The 16310-nt window shown below is 44.7% G+C and overlaps 1 protein-coding gene across 1 annotated transcript in view; it reads left to right on the top strand.

Annotated features, from left to right (window-relative positions):
• Positions 1-16310, top strand: part of ECE2 (endothelin converting enzyme 2) — a gene marked incomplete at its 5' end in the record, with an annotated part of 55331 nt that overhangs the window by 19623 nt on the left and 19398 nt on the right. Inside the window, 4 exons of the mRNA XM_083363931.1 lie at positions 4384-4572; positions 11981-12123; positions 14183-14297; positions 14874-14984. Of these exons, the coding sequence (XP_083220057.1) occupies positions 4384-4572; positions 11981-12123; positions 14183-14297; positions 14874-14984 (558 nt within the window). The remainder of the gene's footprint in view (positions 1-4383; positions 4573-11980; positions 12124-14182; positions 14298-14873; positions 14985-16310) is intronic.

Genomic DNA, 16310 nt, shown 5'->3' with positions numbered 1-16310 from the left:
ATGTGACCTTATTCAGTACTGCCGTAACTTTAAACGGTCGCTAAATGAGTGGTTGTAAGTCAAGGACTGCCTGTATAGTATCCCCAGTCAAATTCCAACCCACTTCCCAACAGCAGCATCGCATCAGCAGATTTAAGTGAGGGCTGTGTGTTAAAAATGTGACTAATGTGCATCTACTAAATGTTAATGCTTCCAGTGAATTTATTGCAGTTTACCATGCACGTAATAACTTTTATTATACTTTTCTGAGTCATCCAGACTTTAAGAGGCATGGACTTCAACTCCCAGAATTCTCCACCAGCATGGCTGGCTGGGGAATTCTGGGTGTTGAAATTCACACCACCTGAAGTGGCCAAGTTGAGAAACGCTGGTCTAGAATGTCTAGACCAGGGGTAGGCAACCTCGGCTCTTTTATGACTCATGGACTTCAACTCCCAGAATTCCTAAGCCAGCTTGGCTGGCTCAGGAATTCTGGGAGTTGAAGTCCATGAGTCATAAAAGAGCCGAGGTTGCCTACCCCTGGTCTAGACAGACCAATGAATGCACCAAAGTTTGAAAAAATAGGTACTTATATAGCCATTCTTTTGATTTTGGAGGTTTTAGTCACTTTCGTCCTCATTCCTTGGCAAGGCTTTGGAACGACTGGAAAAAATTATTTGTGTTGCCCTGTTAAAAATACCAGTCAAATATTGGCTAAATCTCTACAACAGTTCAAATCTTGATGCGATTACTCCTGGTCGATTAAATAAACTACAACTAGCTGCATACACACTCTGCTCAGTAAATGACAAATTGTGGTTTGCAAACCCACAATACTTGGGTCAAGGCTAAGCCACAGCCAAGCAAAATCACAAATTGTCCACACCTTGTTAAAATGTTAATATTATTAGTTCTTTCAACAGGAACCATTTGTCTAGGCAGGATGCATCATCTCCAGGAGAGATTTACAAAGCAACACATTGACAAAACACTCCTGGTTCCTGCAGTGAGCAAGACGGGAGCATAAACAGCCTTAAATAATGAACCTTTTGCATAAAGATGCCTGCAGTTTTTAAAAAAAGCAGAAGTGATCCTTTGCTCCTATCAGGTTACTTAATTTTTTCTCCTGATTGCTCACTGGACAGGTTAAGCAGCCCTTGCTCTGTGCTTGTTAACCAATGAAATTAAAACTTTCGATGCGTAGAAAGTGACATTTCAGGCTTCCGGGGAATACTTGACTATGATCAACAGTACTAGCAGTCCTCAACTTACAAGCACAACGGAGTCCAAAATTTCCATGGCTAAGTGAGACAATTGAGGTTTGATCCATTTTACCACCTTTCTTGCCGTAGTTGTTAAGCGAGTCACTGCACTTCGTTAAGCGAATCCTGCTTCCCCGTTGATTTTGCTTGTCAGAAGGTCGCAAAAGGCGATCACATGACCTGGGACACTGCAACTGTCATAAATCCATGCCAGGCATCTGAATTTTGGTCACCTGATCGCAAGTATGCTGCAACAGTCCTAAGTGTGGGAAAGAGCCATACGCCACTTTTTTTCAGCGCTGTTGTAACTTTGAACGGTCACCAGATAAAAGGGGGTAAGTTAGGGAATAACCATACTCACCAAGCTTCAGAAACCAAGAAAGAGACGCTGAGGTTCTTCGGAGCAGTTTCTTTTATTGGTCTTCAGTTGTAGACAGAAATCTTGCCAAAGAACCCAAATTACTTGCGTGATTAAACATGCAGTCTGGTATCCCAAAGATGCTTTTTTTTTCCAGGAGGCAACTGGACTTCCTTGCTTTTCCTTTTTTAAGATGTTTCACTTCTCATCCAAGGAGCTTCTTCAGCTCTGACTGGTTGATGGGGAATGGAAGGATTTATATTCCTTGCTGGTCATTTGCATTCTTTCAGAGAGTCGTCGAGGCCACTTGGAGGTTTATTTGTGTCCTCAGGGTCACCTGAGTAGTGCAAATGGGTGTGGAGCCTTCTTTTTTTAAAAAATTGAAAAGTTTTTCAATACATTTTATCTTTAACAAAACCCCTCCCCACCCCCACCCCCCCTCCCCAGCCCAACCCAACCCTCCCCCCTCCCCTTCCCCCCTCCCCAACTTCCCAGAGCTAAATACAAGGTATAAAAGTAGAAAACAATCATAAACTACCATATGCTAACAACAATAAACTATTAGGTCTATCGCACTTTAGCTCTTATAAAATGACTACAAGCAATATAAATATCACATCGGTACTTATTCAAATGCTAAATGAAACGTTTTAGTCCCATATTTATTCTGGATGTAATCAATCCATTTTTTCCACTCCAGGACATATCGTTGTTGCGAATGGTCTTTCAAATACGCTGAGATCTTTGCCATTTCCGCCAGGTTGGAAACTTTTAAAGTCCATTCCTCTATAGTCGGCAATTCTTCCTTCTTCCAATATTGCCCTACTAAAAGTCTTGCTGCCGTAATTAAGTTCAACATCAACTTAATGTCCACAACAGTAGTGTCAGTAATAATACCCGATAAAAACAATTGCGGACAAAACTTTATCCTTTTCTTAAATATCTTCTGCATATTCCACCAGATTTTAATCCAAAATGCTTTGGGTGTGGAGCCTTCTTGGAACAGCTGGAAGGACTGTGTTGTACATTGGAGGTCATATCCCTCTCCTTCTATTGAGAGAGGGCTGTTGAATTTTGAATATAAATCCTTCCATTCCCCACCATCCAATCAGAGCTGAAGAAGCTTCTTGGATGAGAAGCGAAATGTCTTCAAAGAAAAAGAAGGAAGTCCAGTTGCTTCGTGAAAAAGTACCTCGGGACAACCATGGCCTGGACGACGGAGAATCTCCATAGACGTTTACACTCTGGAAACTCTTAGGAAGCAGCCATTGATGGTTTGTTTCTACCAAACAAACCATCTGAATATTGCTGCCTTTCCCCCTTTGGGGAATGCAGACTACATTCCATCAGAGAATGTTGAGATCATCTTTGCAAGCTTTTTTTTTTGCTAGAGCTTTTATTTTTAGAGGCAAAGTGGATATGGAATCTGAAAACCAGTTTTCTTCTGTTTATCATGTACTCTGTTCTAATTTGCCTGGTATCAAATTGTTTATTTTAAACGTGAGGTCATTATAACCTGGAAATTTAATTGGACAGCCATGGTGTTGTTCTTAGCCTATGGCTGTTCTGCTTGACTTTCTGCTTCCTTCTGCTGTTTTGACCGATTTTTAAAAGTCTTTTCATTAGCTTGCATTCTGTGATCATTATCTTTGACCTCCGGTGCAAACTTATATCCCATTTCTCCATTTGGGGAATTCTACCCAGGACAAGCTCTGGGAAAAGAGAAAGACATGGATTTTGAGTCTCCTTCCCTGAAATCCAGAGTCACAAAGCAGGCTTGAAACGTAAGAAGTATCTGTAAAATAGTGCAAGGTGAGGAAGGTTTAAGTGAGAAATAAAACCGAGGAAGCTAAAAAAAAAGTCTTAATGGGAAAAGGGAAACGTGAGGGGAGACAAAGGCAGGCAAGGCATAGAATTCCAGATGAAATCAATACAGCCAGCTGAGCAAAACTCCTGATTGCTTTGCTGAATCAACTCTTGAAATGCAGCAGATATTCATTGCAGAGAGGATGGCGGAGAGGGAACATCTAGGCCTCCTGTGTGGATGCTCACAAGCAGAAGGACCAGATGTTCTCTGACTATCATCCTTTCTGCAGTTGACAAGAAGGTTATTCTTTCTTCTTTCTTTCTTTCTTTCTTTCTTTCTTTCTTTCTTTCTTTCTTTCTTTTCTCTTTCTTTCTTTCTTTCCTTCCTTCCTTCCTTCCTTCCTTCCTTCCTTCCTTCCTTCCGTTTTCTTTCTTTCTTTCTTTCTTTCTTTCTTTCTTTCTTTCTTTCTTTCTTTCTTTCTTTCTTTCTTTCTTCTCCTCCCTCCCCCCTCCCTCCCTTCCTTCCACTTTGGTTCTTTACTGTTACAGTCACAACTGGACTGGTAAACTGAATTTAGCAACTGCCCTAATTCTCTTGGAAATTAGACCACAATAGATCCATTTCCCATTTCCACTACTATTTCTTAAACTTGGCTAAAAGGGAAGGGAGGGAGAGAAGGGAGGGAGGGAGGAACAAAGGAAAGGAGGAATAAATAGAAGAAAGGAAGGAAGGAAGGAAGGAAGGAAGGAAGGAAGGAAGGAAGGAAGGAAGGAAAGGAAAGGAAAGGAATTCTGAGTATATCGTGAGAGTTTGCATATCCCTTTTCGATATCCCTTTTCATCATTTTTAATTTCCCACTGGGCCTTTCTGACCAAACTCCTGAATGAACCCCGCTGCCCTCCAGCCCACTCTCGTCCCACGCTCAAGAGGAGCAGAGGGCGGGGTCACTGTTGCGGAATTGCTCCTCTATTTGGCAGGTGTTGTCTGCATATCTGGAGTACATGGTGGAGCTGGCGATGCTGTTGGGAGGAGCCAGAAGCTCAGCGGAGGAACAGATGGGGCAGGTGCTGCTCCTGGAGACTCAGTTGGCCAACATCACTGTCCCCCAAGATGAACGGCGAGATGATGAGAAGATTTACCATAAGATGACCATAGCTGACTTGCAGGTGGGTCTTGTCTGGAGAAGGGCAAGAAAGGGCTTCTGGTGGAGTGGGGAACAGAAAGGAAACATATATCAGAGATATATCTGGGGGGGGGGAAATTGATGGCTTAAAAGCTGTGCCCTAAGAGGGGAGAAATTGTGGTTTTAAGTCATATTCGCGCATGTCAAACTCGTGACGTCACGTGACGTTGCGCGACGTATCGTGACTTTTCCCCCCATTGCCGGCAATGGGGAGGGTGCGGTTTCGTCGTGATGCATCCGGCCCGCAGGCCGGCAGTTTGACGTGCCTGTCATAGAGCTTCACTATTATTATTATTTTCTGAGGACAAGGGGCCAGGTTGGTGATACGATACATTATCACCGGAGAACTGAAAGTTTCAGTCCTATATTTTTGGGCGATGGAGAAAGAGTTGGTGCTGTTGGGAGGGATGTGAAGTGTTAATTAGCACCACTTTATAACGCCTTGGTAAGACCACCTTTGGAATATTGCATCCAGATTTGGCTGCCATGACATAAAAGAGATTCTAGAAAGTGCAGAAAAGAGCAACAAAGATGATGATTATTTATTTATTTATTTATTTTATTGGATTTGTATACCGCCCTATTCCCGCGGTTTACAGGGCAGTTAAAACCACGAATACAAAAAATTAAAAACAATTAAAACAATTAAATTAAATTCAAGCCCCAAGAGTAAATCTAAAACCCAGTTAAATTAACAACCCCACAGTCTGGTCTGGAGGACTGGAGGCTAAAACATCTGAAGAACCATTGCAAGAATTGGATATGTCTAGTTTAATTTTTTTAACAAAAGGACCAGGGGGCGACATGATAGCAGTGCTCCAATATCTAAGTGGCTTCCACAAAGAAGACAGGATGAACCTATTCTCCAGAGCAAATGAAGGCAGAACAAGAAGTAATGGATGGAAGCTAATCAAGGAGAGGACCAACCTAGAACTAAGGAGAAATTTCCGGACAATTATTGCAATTAATCAGCAGAATGGGTTGCTTTTGGAAGTTGTGGGTGCTCCAACACTGGAGGTTTTTAAGAAGAGATTGGACATCCACTTGTCTGAAATGGTACAGGGTCTCCTGCTTGAGCAGGGGGCTGGACTAGAAGACCTCCAAAGTCCCTTCCAACTCTGTTATTCTGTTATTGGTAGGCTTTAGGGGAAAATGGTTCTGTGAAGCGTAATGCTTCAAACACCCCAAATGTTTCTGTTTTCCTCTTCGTTTCCCCAACTCCAAATACACAAAAACAAATGAACATTCTGTTCACATCTACCCTGGGCAGTCTCTGGGGACATGGAGTCAGGTTTTATGGGAGGTACATAAGCCATGTGACAAATGGCCTCTAATTCTCTAAAGCAGGGGTTTCCAAATGTGGCAACTTTAAGTCTTGTGGACTTCAACACCCAGAATTCCTCAGCCCTCCATGCAATAGGCCAAGGGTCCCCAAACCTTGGCAACTTTAAGACTTGTGGACTTCAACTCCCAGAATTCCTCAGCCCGCCATGCAATAGGCCAAGGGTCCCCAAACCTTGGCAACTTTAAGACTTGTGGACTTCAACTCCCAGAATTCCTCAGCCAGCCATGCAATAGGCCAACTCCCAGAATTCCTCAGCCAGCCATGCAATAGGCCAAGGGTCCCCAAACCTTGGCAACTTTAAGACTTGTGGGCTTCAACTCCCAGAATTCCTCAGCCAGCCATGCAATAGGCCAACTCCCAGAATTCCTCAGCCAGCCATGCAATAGGCCAAGGGTCCCCAAACCTTGGCAACTTTAAGACTTGTGGGCTTCAACTCCCAGAATTCCTCAGCCAGCCATGCAATAGGCCAACTCCCAGAATTCCTCAGCCAGCCATGCAATAGGCCAAGGGTCCCCAAACCTTGGCAACTTTAAGACTTGTGGGCTTCAACTCCCAGAATTCCTCAGCCAGCCATGCAATAGGCCAACTCCCAGAATTCCTCAGCCAGCCATGCAATAGGCCAAGGGTCCCCAAACCTTGGCAACTTTAAGACTTGTGGGCTTCAACTCCCAGAATTCCTCAGCCAGGCGGCTGAGGAATTCTGGCAGTTGAAGTCCACAAGTCTTAAAGTTGCCAAGGTTTGGGGACCTCTGCAATAGGCAACACACAGGACCCTAGATATTGCTGAATGGCAACTCCCAGGATCCTTCATTATTATTATTAGCCCTGCTTTTTAGGGCTGCTGGGGATTGTAGTTCAGCAGCTTCTGTCATTGGCTGCTGCTGTATGGAGGAATCCCAGGCGTCAATTCTGGGCAATGTTGCAAGTAGCATCTCCTGCAAAAAAACGACAACAACAACAAAAACACTCAGCTAGGCTCGCCAGTCAGTTTTTATACATTGCCATCTTGGATTTAAATGTGCCAAAATGTGATCCAAGGAGCTTCCAGTGGTGAAACAAATGGGGAGGGAAAGGAAGGTGAGTTGAACCAAGCGCAGGTAACCTCAACTTATGACCACAATTGAGCCCCAAATTTCTGACAGTTCCTAAGTGAATTTTACCCCCTTTTTGCAACCTTCCTTGCCTTAGTTATTAAGTAACTCGCTGCAGTTAATAACATGGTGGTTAGGCGAATCTGGCTTCCCCAGTAACTTTGCTTTGTCAGAAGGTTGCAAAAGGATGCGAGTCACTTGCCGAGCGTCCAAATTTGGATCACATGACCACGGGGACGCTGCAACGGTCCTCGGTGTGAAAAACGGTCGTAAGTCACTTTTTAGTACCGTTGTACATTTGAACAGTCACTAAAAAAAGACTGTTGTAAGCCGAGGAGTACCTGTAGGTGAGAACTGGCCTGAAACTGGACACATTTGGAATTGGATTCAGTTGGGCTTCAGCTGGACCCCAGATGGGAAAAAAATTGAATTGCTGACGGTGGGGAGAAAGAGACCCAAATCGTAATGGCAGATTTTCTGTGTCTTTCGTTGACATCCCTCCCCCCCCTTATTCCTTTGCCCTGGACCTTCAGTAAACCCCCCCCCCCATTTCTGTCTCCCCCTTACTCCTGTTTTTTGCAACCTCATAAACCAGGAAACACGGGCCTTTTGTTACGTAAACCCAGGCACCGTCTTCTGATTAGGATTCAGTGCATGTAGCCACACATTCTGAATGAAAAATCCAGCAGCTTTGCTGATCGGAATCCCAATCAGCCGCTGGGCTGCCTTAAAGCGCAATTCCGCTCTCCAAGGAAGAGAATTGTTGTGCCCACGTCCTTGCTGAGGTCACACTTTCAGCAGCGGCGCGAAACACGGGATTGCAAAGCGATCCCAAAGGCAAACTCCAGACTTCTGAGTTTCTCCGCAAACAATGCTCACTTTCTGGGTGAGGTCTGAGGTCTCCGTTTCCGATCTGGACCGAGGGAAGACCGTTAAGCGCTGTGGGCTGGATGGCCCCTTGCTGGGGATGACTTAATGCAATATCTCTCAAACCTGACAACGTTAAGCCCTGGGGACTTCAACTTCTTAACGTTGCCAGGTTTGAGAGATACTGACTTCAGGGATCCTGCACTAAGCAGGCGGATATATTAGCTACCTCTGAGGTCCCTTACCACTTACAGGTTAATCCTCTAGTTATGCCCACAGCTGAGCGCAAAATTTCTGTTGCTAAGTGAGACATTTCTTAAGTGAGTTTTGGCTCATTTTCTTTCTGGCCACAGTCATTAAGTGAATTATTGCAGTTGCTAAATTAGTAACATGGTTAAGTTAATCGGGCTTCCCCATTGACTTTGCCTGTCAGAAGTTCACAAAAAGGGCTCAGATGATCCCAGGACGCGGCAACCGTCATAGCTACGAACCAGCTACCCAGCATCCAAATTTTGATCACGCGACCATGAGGATGCTACAACGTTTGTATGTGTGAAAAACGGTCATAAGTCACATTTTTCCAGTGATGTGATAACTTTGAATGGTCACTAAATGAATGGTGGTAAGTCAAGGACTAACTCTACTGACATCATTGTGATTTATATGGCTCCCCATCTCAGATTCACGAGTCTGGCAGCCAAATCACACATTCAATGAGCTTGGTGGCTCAGTTTAAAATAAACTGGATACTTGGGGTCTTTGGTGCTTTCGGAGCTTGGGGGCAATGCTCCACCAAGCACTGATGATGTTACCTAGTTGGGGTAATAAAACATCTGCAAGAAAATGACCAAGCTCAGAGGGCACAGAGAAACCCACAGTTCAACCCTGAGTTACAAAAATTCTTTTCTGTCGATAAACACAGTATCTTATGGCAGGGCTCCTTCCTTGAAATATTTAGCGGATGAGATGTATCTGCTAAATTATTCTGTTTTTAATTGTTAATTTTCTTGATTAAATTGTATACCACCCACCAGTGTCTCCCTGTCTGAGGGAGATGTCTGGTTAAGAAGTAAGATAGAGAGAGAGAGAGAAAGAGAGAGAGAGACAGACAGACACAGAAGAGAGAGAAAGAGGGAGATGATAGATGATAGATAGATAGATAGATAGATAGATAGATAGATAGATAGATAGATAGAGATAGATAAGAGAGATGAGAGATGATAGCGATAGATATAGACAGACAGACAGACACTTAGAAGAGAAAGAGGGAGATGATAGATAGACAGACAGACAGACAGACACTTAGAAGAGAGAGAAAGAGGGAGATGATAGATAGATATAGATAGACAGACAGATACTTAGAAAAGAGGGAGATGATAGATAGATAGATAGATAGATAGATAGATAGATAGATAGATAGATAGATAGATAGATAGATAGATAGAAGAGAGAGAGAGAGAAAAATCAAACATGGGGGTGTGTGGACCAAGCAGACCCCTCCCAAACAGTGGTGAAATTGGTACTCAAAAGTGTATAGTAAAACTTCCTTTCTGGAGAACACAAATTCTTCCTTCGACCTTTCAGCTGCAACTTGAAAAATGAGATCATAAAGCCATTCGCATCGTTTTAATACATTTTAATCCATACGACTTATGTTCTGAGCTAAATCAGATCAGACAGCAGTAGATTCGGCCTCCATTATCCTCCACCCACCCACGCCTCCATGCATCTTCCACGCCCCACTCCGTATAGTTATACACTACACGCATAACTAGGTCACTGGAAGACCGGTTTTGTATATTCACACAACCTTCTACCCTCGGTTACGTTTTCCAGAGCATCACATGGAGAGATCCGACTCCCTGGCTTACTTTAGAGGTCTACATTTATTTTGTAGATCCAGAAAATTAGGTTAATTCGGTAACCAAGGCGCCGTGCCAATCCACCTAACCAGTTTTTTTTGTTTGTTTACTGTTTTATTTCGCATCACTTGGACACTGCTGCACTGTTGCCAGTAAACGGTTCCCATAATTTCTCCTGTCCCGATTGGTCTGGTTTCCATCACGCCTGTTTGCCTCTTTGCTTTCAGCCTGGCAGTTGCAAGGAGTGAGCAGCTTTTTTCCCCTCACTTGCGGGTTGCCAAGCAACCTGCCACCATGGTAACTGGGAGACAAGTAAAATCCTATGTATTGAGTAGCAGTGATGCTTCAGCCTGAAAAGTGCAGTTTGGCTTATATGGGTGGGGCCAGATTGACTCCTTGGAGGGAAAAAAAAGGGTAGGGGGGGGAAAGGAGGAAAAAATATATCTTTGCATGAAGACAGAGCTGTTAACCGGGACGGGAACAAGAGAAAATTAAAATAAAAGCAGTCTACTCCAGAGCTCATCTTTGATGCTGGGACAATGGTCGGGCCGAGAATGTTAAAACAAACGGACAGTATGCAGAACTCATTTGCCACCGCTCTGAATATCTTTCTTTTTCTTCCAGTGAATCACAGTGCTGCACCAGAGCGAGTGGAGTGGTTTTATTTTTGTTCTCCGGAAGCCTTAATTAGGAAAATGCCCATTAAATAAAGCCAAATGGCAGGGGAAGAAAGAACATCATAAAACGTGGAAGCCAGAAAAAATCTGTATTTAGTCAGGAGTGGAAATTATGGAATAGGCTGTATTCATCCGCTGGCTGCTCTCGGGATTGATTAATTGGGAAATTGCTCCTCCACCAAACCCAATCTATCTTCAGACAGAAGATGCTGCCTGGGGATAATAGGAGTTGGAATCCGTCTATTCTCTGAAGGTGCCATGTTTGGGGAAAGGTGATCCATTTTTTTTCACCATCTCCGGTTCTAATTGCAGTTAGTTGTTCAGGTGATTTACCAATTTAAGCTTGAGCCGTTTCTGAATAACCCCTTGTGCCTTTGTTGTTTGTTCAACCCCATGGTCCACAACACATCAGCCCCACCCCTGTCCTCCATTGTTCTCCGGCAGTTTTCCCCAATTCCTGTTCATTGCGCCGATGACACTGTCTAACCATCTCCTTTTGCCTTCCATCTTTCCCAACGTTGGGAGGGTCTTTTTCCAAGGAGTCCCCTCTTCTCACTCGGTGGCCAAAGGATTTGAGCTTCGGCGTCGGTGTCTGTCCTTCCAAAAGAGTCAGGATTGATTTCCTTTAGGATCGACTGACTGGATCTCCTTGCAGTCCAAGGGATTCTTCAAGAGTCTTCTCCAACGCCACAATTCAAAAGCATCAATTATTTAGCTTTCTCTGTGGTCCAACTCTCACAGCCATAGATCAATATTTGGCTTTGACCATACAGACCTTTATTGGCAAGGTGTGCCTTTAGTTGGTGGGAATTCTAAATTGCGGAGTGTTGCTACCATTCTGTCATCAGTCCTCTCTTTTTGTCACACGTGCAAAGGGGAGAGAGAGAGGGGGGGGAGAGAGAGAGAGAGAGAGAAGAAAGAGTGGAGAGAACAGAGAAGGGAGAGGAGCAAGAGGAGAGAGAAGAAAGAGAAAGAGAAAGACGAGAGGAGACAGAAAAGAGAAAGAAAGAGGGGAGAGAACAAAACAGAGAGAAAAGAGGAGAAAGGAGAGGAGACAGAAGAGAGAGAAAGGGGGAGAACAGGACAGAGAGAAAAGAGAAGAAGGGAGAGAGGAGATAGAAGAGAAAGAAGAGAGAAGAAAGAAAGATGGGAGAACAGAGGAGAAAGAAGAGAAAGAAAGAAGAGAGAAAAGAAGAAAGAAGGGATAAAACAAAACAGAAAAGAGAGGAGAGAGGAGACAGAAGAGAAGAAAGAACAGAACAGAGAAAAAAGGAGAGGAGAGAGAAAGAAAGAAAGGGGAGAGAACAGAACAGAGAGAGGAGAGAGAAAGAGAGAAAAGGGGACAGAAGAGGGAAAAGACAAGAAAAAGGGGAGAGAACAGAACAGAGAAAAAAGAGGAGAAAGAAGAAAGAGAAGATAGAAGAGAGGGGAAAGAGCAGAACAGAGAGAGAGAGAGAAAGGAAAAAGGAGGGAGAGAGAAGAGAGAGAGAAGAGGAGAGAGAGAAAATGGATTTATTAAGCGGTGAATCTCTTCGTGTCTTTCCCCCAGGTTCTTGCGCCTGCTGTTGAGTGGCTGGACTTCATCTCATACTTTCTTGCACCACTAGAACTAACAGAGGCTGAGCCGGTGGTGGTCTACGGGAGGGAATATTTGGAGCAGGTGTCACAACTCATCAATAACACTGACAAAAGGTACCTGAGAGACATTACATCCATCCAGTGATGACCAGGATAATGCGCATTCCAAGCTTCCTGCAATTCTGGATGGAGTCCCATCTTTGCACATTGGAAAGGAAGTGTTCTGGCATGCATGGCACAAAGATGGAGAACCTGGGGGTTGTTTAGTCCAATATTTCTCAAGCTTGGCATCTTTAAGGTGGGTGGACTTCAACACCATGGGTGGCTGAGGAATTCTGGGAGTTGAAGTCCATGCGTCTTAAAAGTTGCCAGGGTTGAGAAACACTGGTCTAGATGTCGCTAAATGGCAGCTCAAGCTTGGCATCTTTAAGGTGGGTGGACTTCAACACCATGGGTGGCTGAGGAATTCTGGGAGTTGAAGTCCATGCGTCTTAAAAGTTGCCAGGGTTGAGAAACACTGGTCTAGATGTCGCTAAATGGCAGCTCAAGCTTGGCATCTTTAAGGTGGGTGGACTTCAACACCATGGGTGGCTGAGGAATTCTGGGAGTTGAAGTCCATGCGTCTTAAAAGTTGCCAGGGTTGAAAAACACTCGTCTAGATGTCGCTAAATGGCAGCTCAAGCTTGGCATCTTTAAGGTGGGTGGACTTCAACACCATGGGTGGCTGAGGAATTCTGGGAGTTGAAGTCCATGCGTCTTAAAAGTTGCCAGGGTTGAGAAACACTCGTCTAGATGTCGCTAAATGGCAGCTCAAGCTTGGCATCTTTAAGGTGGGTGGACTTCAACACCATGGGTGGCTGAGGAATTCTGGGAGTTGAAGTCTATGCATCTTAAAAGTTGCCAGGGTTGAAAAACACTCGTCTAGATGTCGCTAAATGGCAGCTCAAGCTTGGCAACTTTAAGATGGGTGGACTTCAACAGCATGGGTGGCTGAGGAATTCTGGGAGTTGAAGTCCATGCGTCTTAAAAGTTGCCAGGGTTGAGAAACACTGGCATAGATGTCGCTAAATGGCAGCTCAAGCTTGGCATCTTTAAGGTGGGTGGACTTCAACACCATGGGTGGCTGAGGAATTCTGGGAGTTGAATCCATGCGTCTTAAAAGTTGCCAGGGTTGAAAAACACTCGTCTAGATATCGCTAAATGGCAGCTCAAGCTTGGCATCTTTAAGGTGGGTGGACTTCAACACCATGGGTGGCTGAGGAATTCTGGGAGTTGAAGTCCATGCGTCTTAAAAGTTGCCAGGGTTGAGAAACGCTAGCCTGGCTGCTGCTGAATGACAGCTCTCCTTTCAGCCAGTTAGCATAGCCAATGATGGGAGAAGCTGAGCATCTGGAGGGCCACCGCGTTCCTATAATACTGAGAGCTAGTCCCTTTAAGTAATGCATGGACCACCCCATCACCAAACATCAACACCAGTCAATTCCACTGTTCTGCGCTGAATGTTTTCAGGGCGTCAGTGACTGCTTGCAGGCGGTTACCCGCCTCTAACTACGAGGTGCAGAGGAGCAACAAGGAGAGAGTTGGGCAGCTTTGATCTGCTCTTTCTGAGCTCAGATGCCTTTGGTCGGCCATCCTGAGACCGAATGCTGACCAGCTGGGCCTAGGCCTGATCTAGCACGGTGACTCCTGCGTTCTCATGTTGCTTGGAAAGGCAACTGGACTTGGTTGGTTTTTTTCTTGAAGACGTTTCGCTCCTCGTCCAAGAAGCTTCTTCAGTTCTAACTGAATGTTTCAAACTCCAGTTGCCTTTTGAAATATATATATATATATCTTTGGGACTTCTCCCCAATGGGTCCTCAGTTTTGAAGTCAGCAGCAAGAAAAGAGGACGCCATTTTAGTTTTCTTCCCTTCCTGCAGTTTTTAGCTTCTGGGCCAACTAAGCAGTCGATGTGTTGACCAGACTTGATTTAAAAACTGGAGCCTTGAGATGCCACCAGTTGTCTGTGTGGGATGGAACACGAAGGGGGTTTGAAGCAGACAGATGCCAGGTACCCAGCTCAAATACAGGCCTCCGGATTAGCCTGTCCTTACACAACTTTACACCCTCTAAAATAAACAGTCGGGGAGGCCAGGGTGATCATTTAACTGGTCCTGTTCTCTCTTTTTTTTTAGTGTTTTGAACAATTATATGATTTGGAATCTGATTCAGAAAACAGCTTCCAGCCTCGATCAGCGCTTTGAAACTGCCCAGGAGAAGCTACTGGAGACTTTGTACGGTACCAAGAAGGTAAGCAGATGCTTTAGAGCAGTGATTCCCAACATCAACAGCTTTAAGATAGGTGGGACGTCAACTCCCAGAATTCCTCAGCCAGCCATTCTGGCTGGGGAATTCTGGGAATTGACATCCACCCATCTTAAAGCTGGCAAGGTTGGGAAACACGGTTTTAGAGCAGGGGTTTCCAAACATGGTAACTTTTAAGACTTGTGGCCTTCAACTCCCGGAATGGAATTCTGGGAGTTGAAGTCCGCAAGTCTTACAGTTGCCATGTTTGGAGACTGCTGTTCAGGGGAATGAAAGAGACAATTGGGAGTGCCTTCTTCTGGACAGGACCAGAAACAGCTTCCAGTTTGCAGACCAGTGGAGATCTTGCTACCTGAAGTCCGTTAGCTGGGTGATCTGAAAACTAACCACTTCCAACCCATTCTGGGATCTTCTGCATGTTGGGAGGAATCTTGGACGGGGATCCACCACTGTGTAGTTTCTTCAAAAAGCATGGATCCTTCATTCACTTGTCCTCTAAAACTCAATTGCTCTACTTTCCATTGGGCCTCACTCTCTTTCTTTCTTTCTCTTTTTCTGGAGTCCTGTACACCTCGCTGGCAAACCTGCATTTCTAACACAGATGACACCTTGGGTTTTGCCCTTGGAGCCCTTTTTGTAAAAGCCACGTTCGACCGACACAGCAAGGAGATTGTGAGTATTTTCAGCCAGGTTGGTGACATCCCACTCGTAGATTACTGCCTTTCTCTAGGTAGCCCCACCACAAATGCTCAGATTGAAAACTGCCCTGTGGTCTCTGTTAGACTCTCTGCTGATGTGTTTGGAAAGCAGCAGGGAAGAAGGAGGCCGAGTTGACATCAAGAAGGGAAGGGATAAGACAGCCCTTCCTTCAATAGTAGCCGATTTATTTACAAGTGTTGTGATTCAGCGTCAGCCTGTGGTACCGGCAGCTGAGTCTGATGATTCTGAAGAGGAGGAGGAGGAGGGGTTTGGAGAGCCTTTGGTGTCAGAGGGAGGCTCTGATGCATTGCAGGACTCTCAACCTAGCCCCTCCTGTCATGTTCCTCATCAGACTCAGCAGTGTGAGCATGAGGTATTGGACGTAGATGATTCACTGCTGGATCTATTCAGGGACGCTAGGAGCAGGAGGCAATCCAGCAGAGCAGAGCAGAGAAAGGCAATGAGGCAACTCGGTGAGAGGAGGAGAAGGCAATGAGAAGCCACGCCTTGGGACTGCTGATAAAAGGGGAAGGTGTGGGAGGTGCTGGTTGTTAAAGGCAACCATTTGAAAATCTTCTGCTAGAGTCCTGGTCTGTTATTCCTGTTTAACTCTTGTTTGAACTTTTGGTTTAACTCTTGTTTGAACTTTTGATTTCTTTGTAAATAACTTTGGTTGGGTTTTTCCAGCCTGTTGACTATAAAAGGGGATTGTCCCTGACATTCAAACAGGGCCGGTCATAGGCTGGAACAGAACAAGTGAGACAGGGAACACATGTGCACACAAGCAATACCATGGGATTAATTTTAATTCTCCGCACTTCTACGGGTAGACCTCTACCCAAGCGAGCCCAAAGTTAAGGGGAACAGTTGTTAAGTGGAACAGTTGTTAAGTGGAAGTTGCCCCCACTTTACGACTTTTCTCGCCAAAATTCTCAAGTGAATCATTGCAGTTGTTATGTTAGTTACACAGCTGTGAATTTGGCTTCCCCCGTTGACTTTGCTAGTCAGAAGATTCACAAAAGGGGAAATCGCGTTACACCCCCCCCAGCACATTCTGGTTGCCTAGTGTCTGAATTTTGATCACGTAACCCTGGGGGTGGTGGAATGCTGCAACAGGTTTAAGGGTGAAAAAAATGGTCATGTCCCTTTTTTCAATGCTGTTGTAACTTTGAATGATCACTAAATGGATTGTTATAAGTCGAGGACCACCTGTGTTTTGTGTATTTCTGGGGTAAAGAATTTGATCTACCAACAGTTTGGTCTGTCAACAATTTGACTAACTCAAGAAAACGGTGAAAT

This window comes from Vipera ursinii (genome assembly GCF_947247035.1).
Source record: "Vipera ursinii genome assembly, chromosome: 5".
NCBI classification, from domain to species: Eukaryota; Metazoa; Chordata; class Lepidosauria; order Squamata; family Viperidae; genus Vipera; species Vipera ursinii.
The sequence above is the reverse complement of the archived record's forward strand: the minus strand, read 5'-3'. Positions and strand labels throughout refer to the sequence as shown.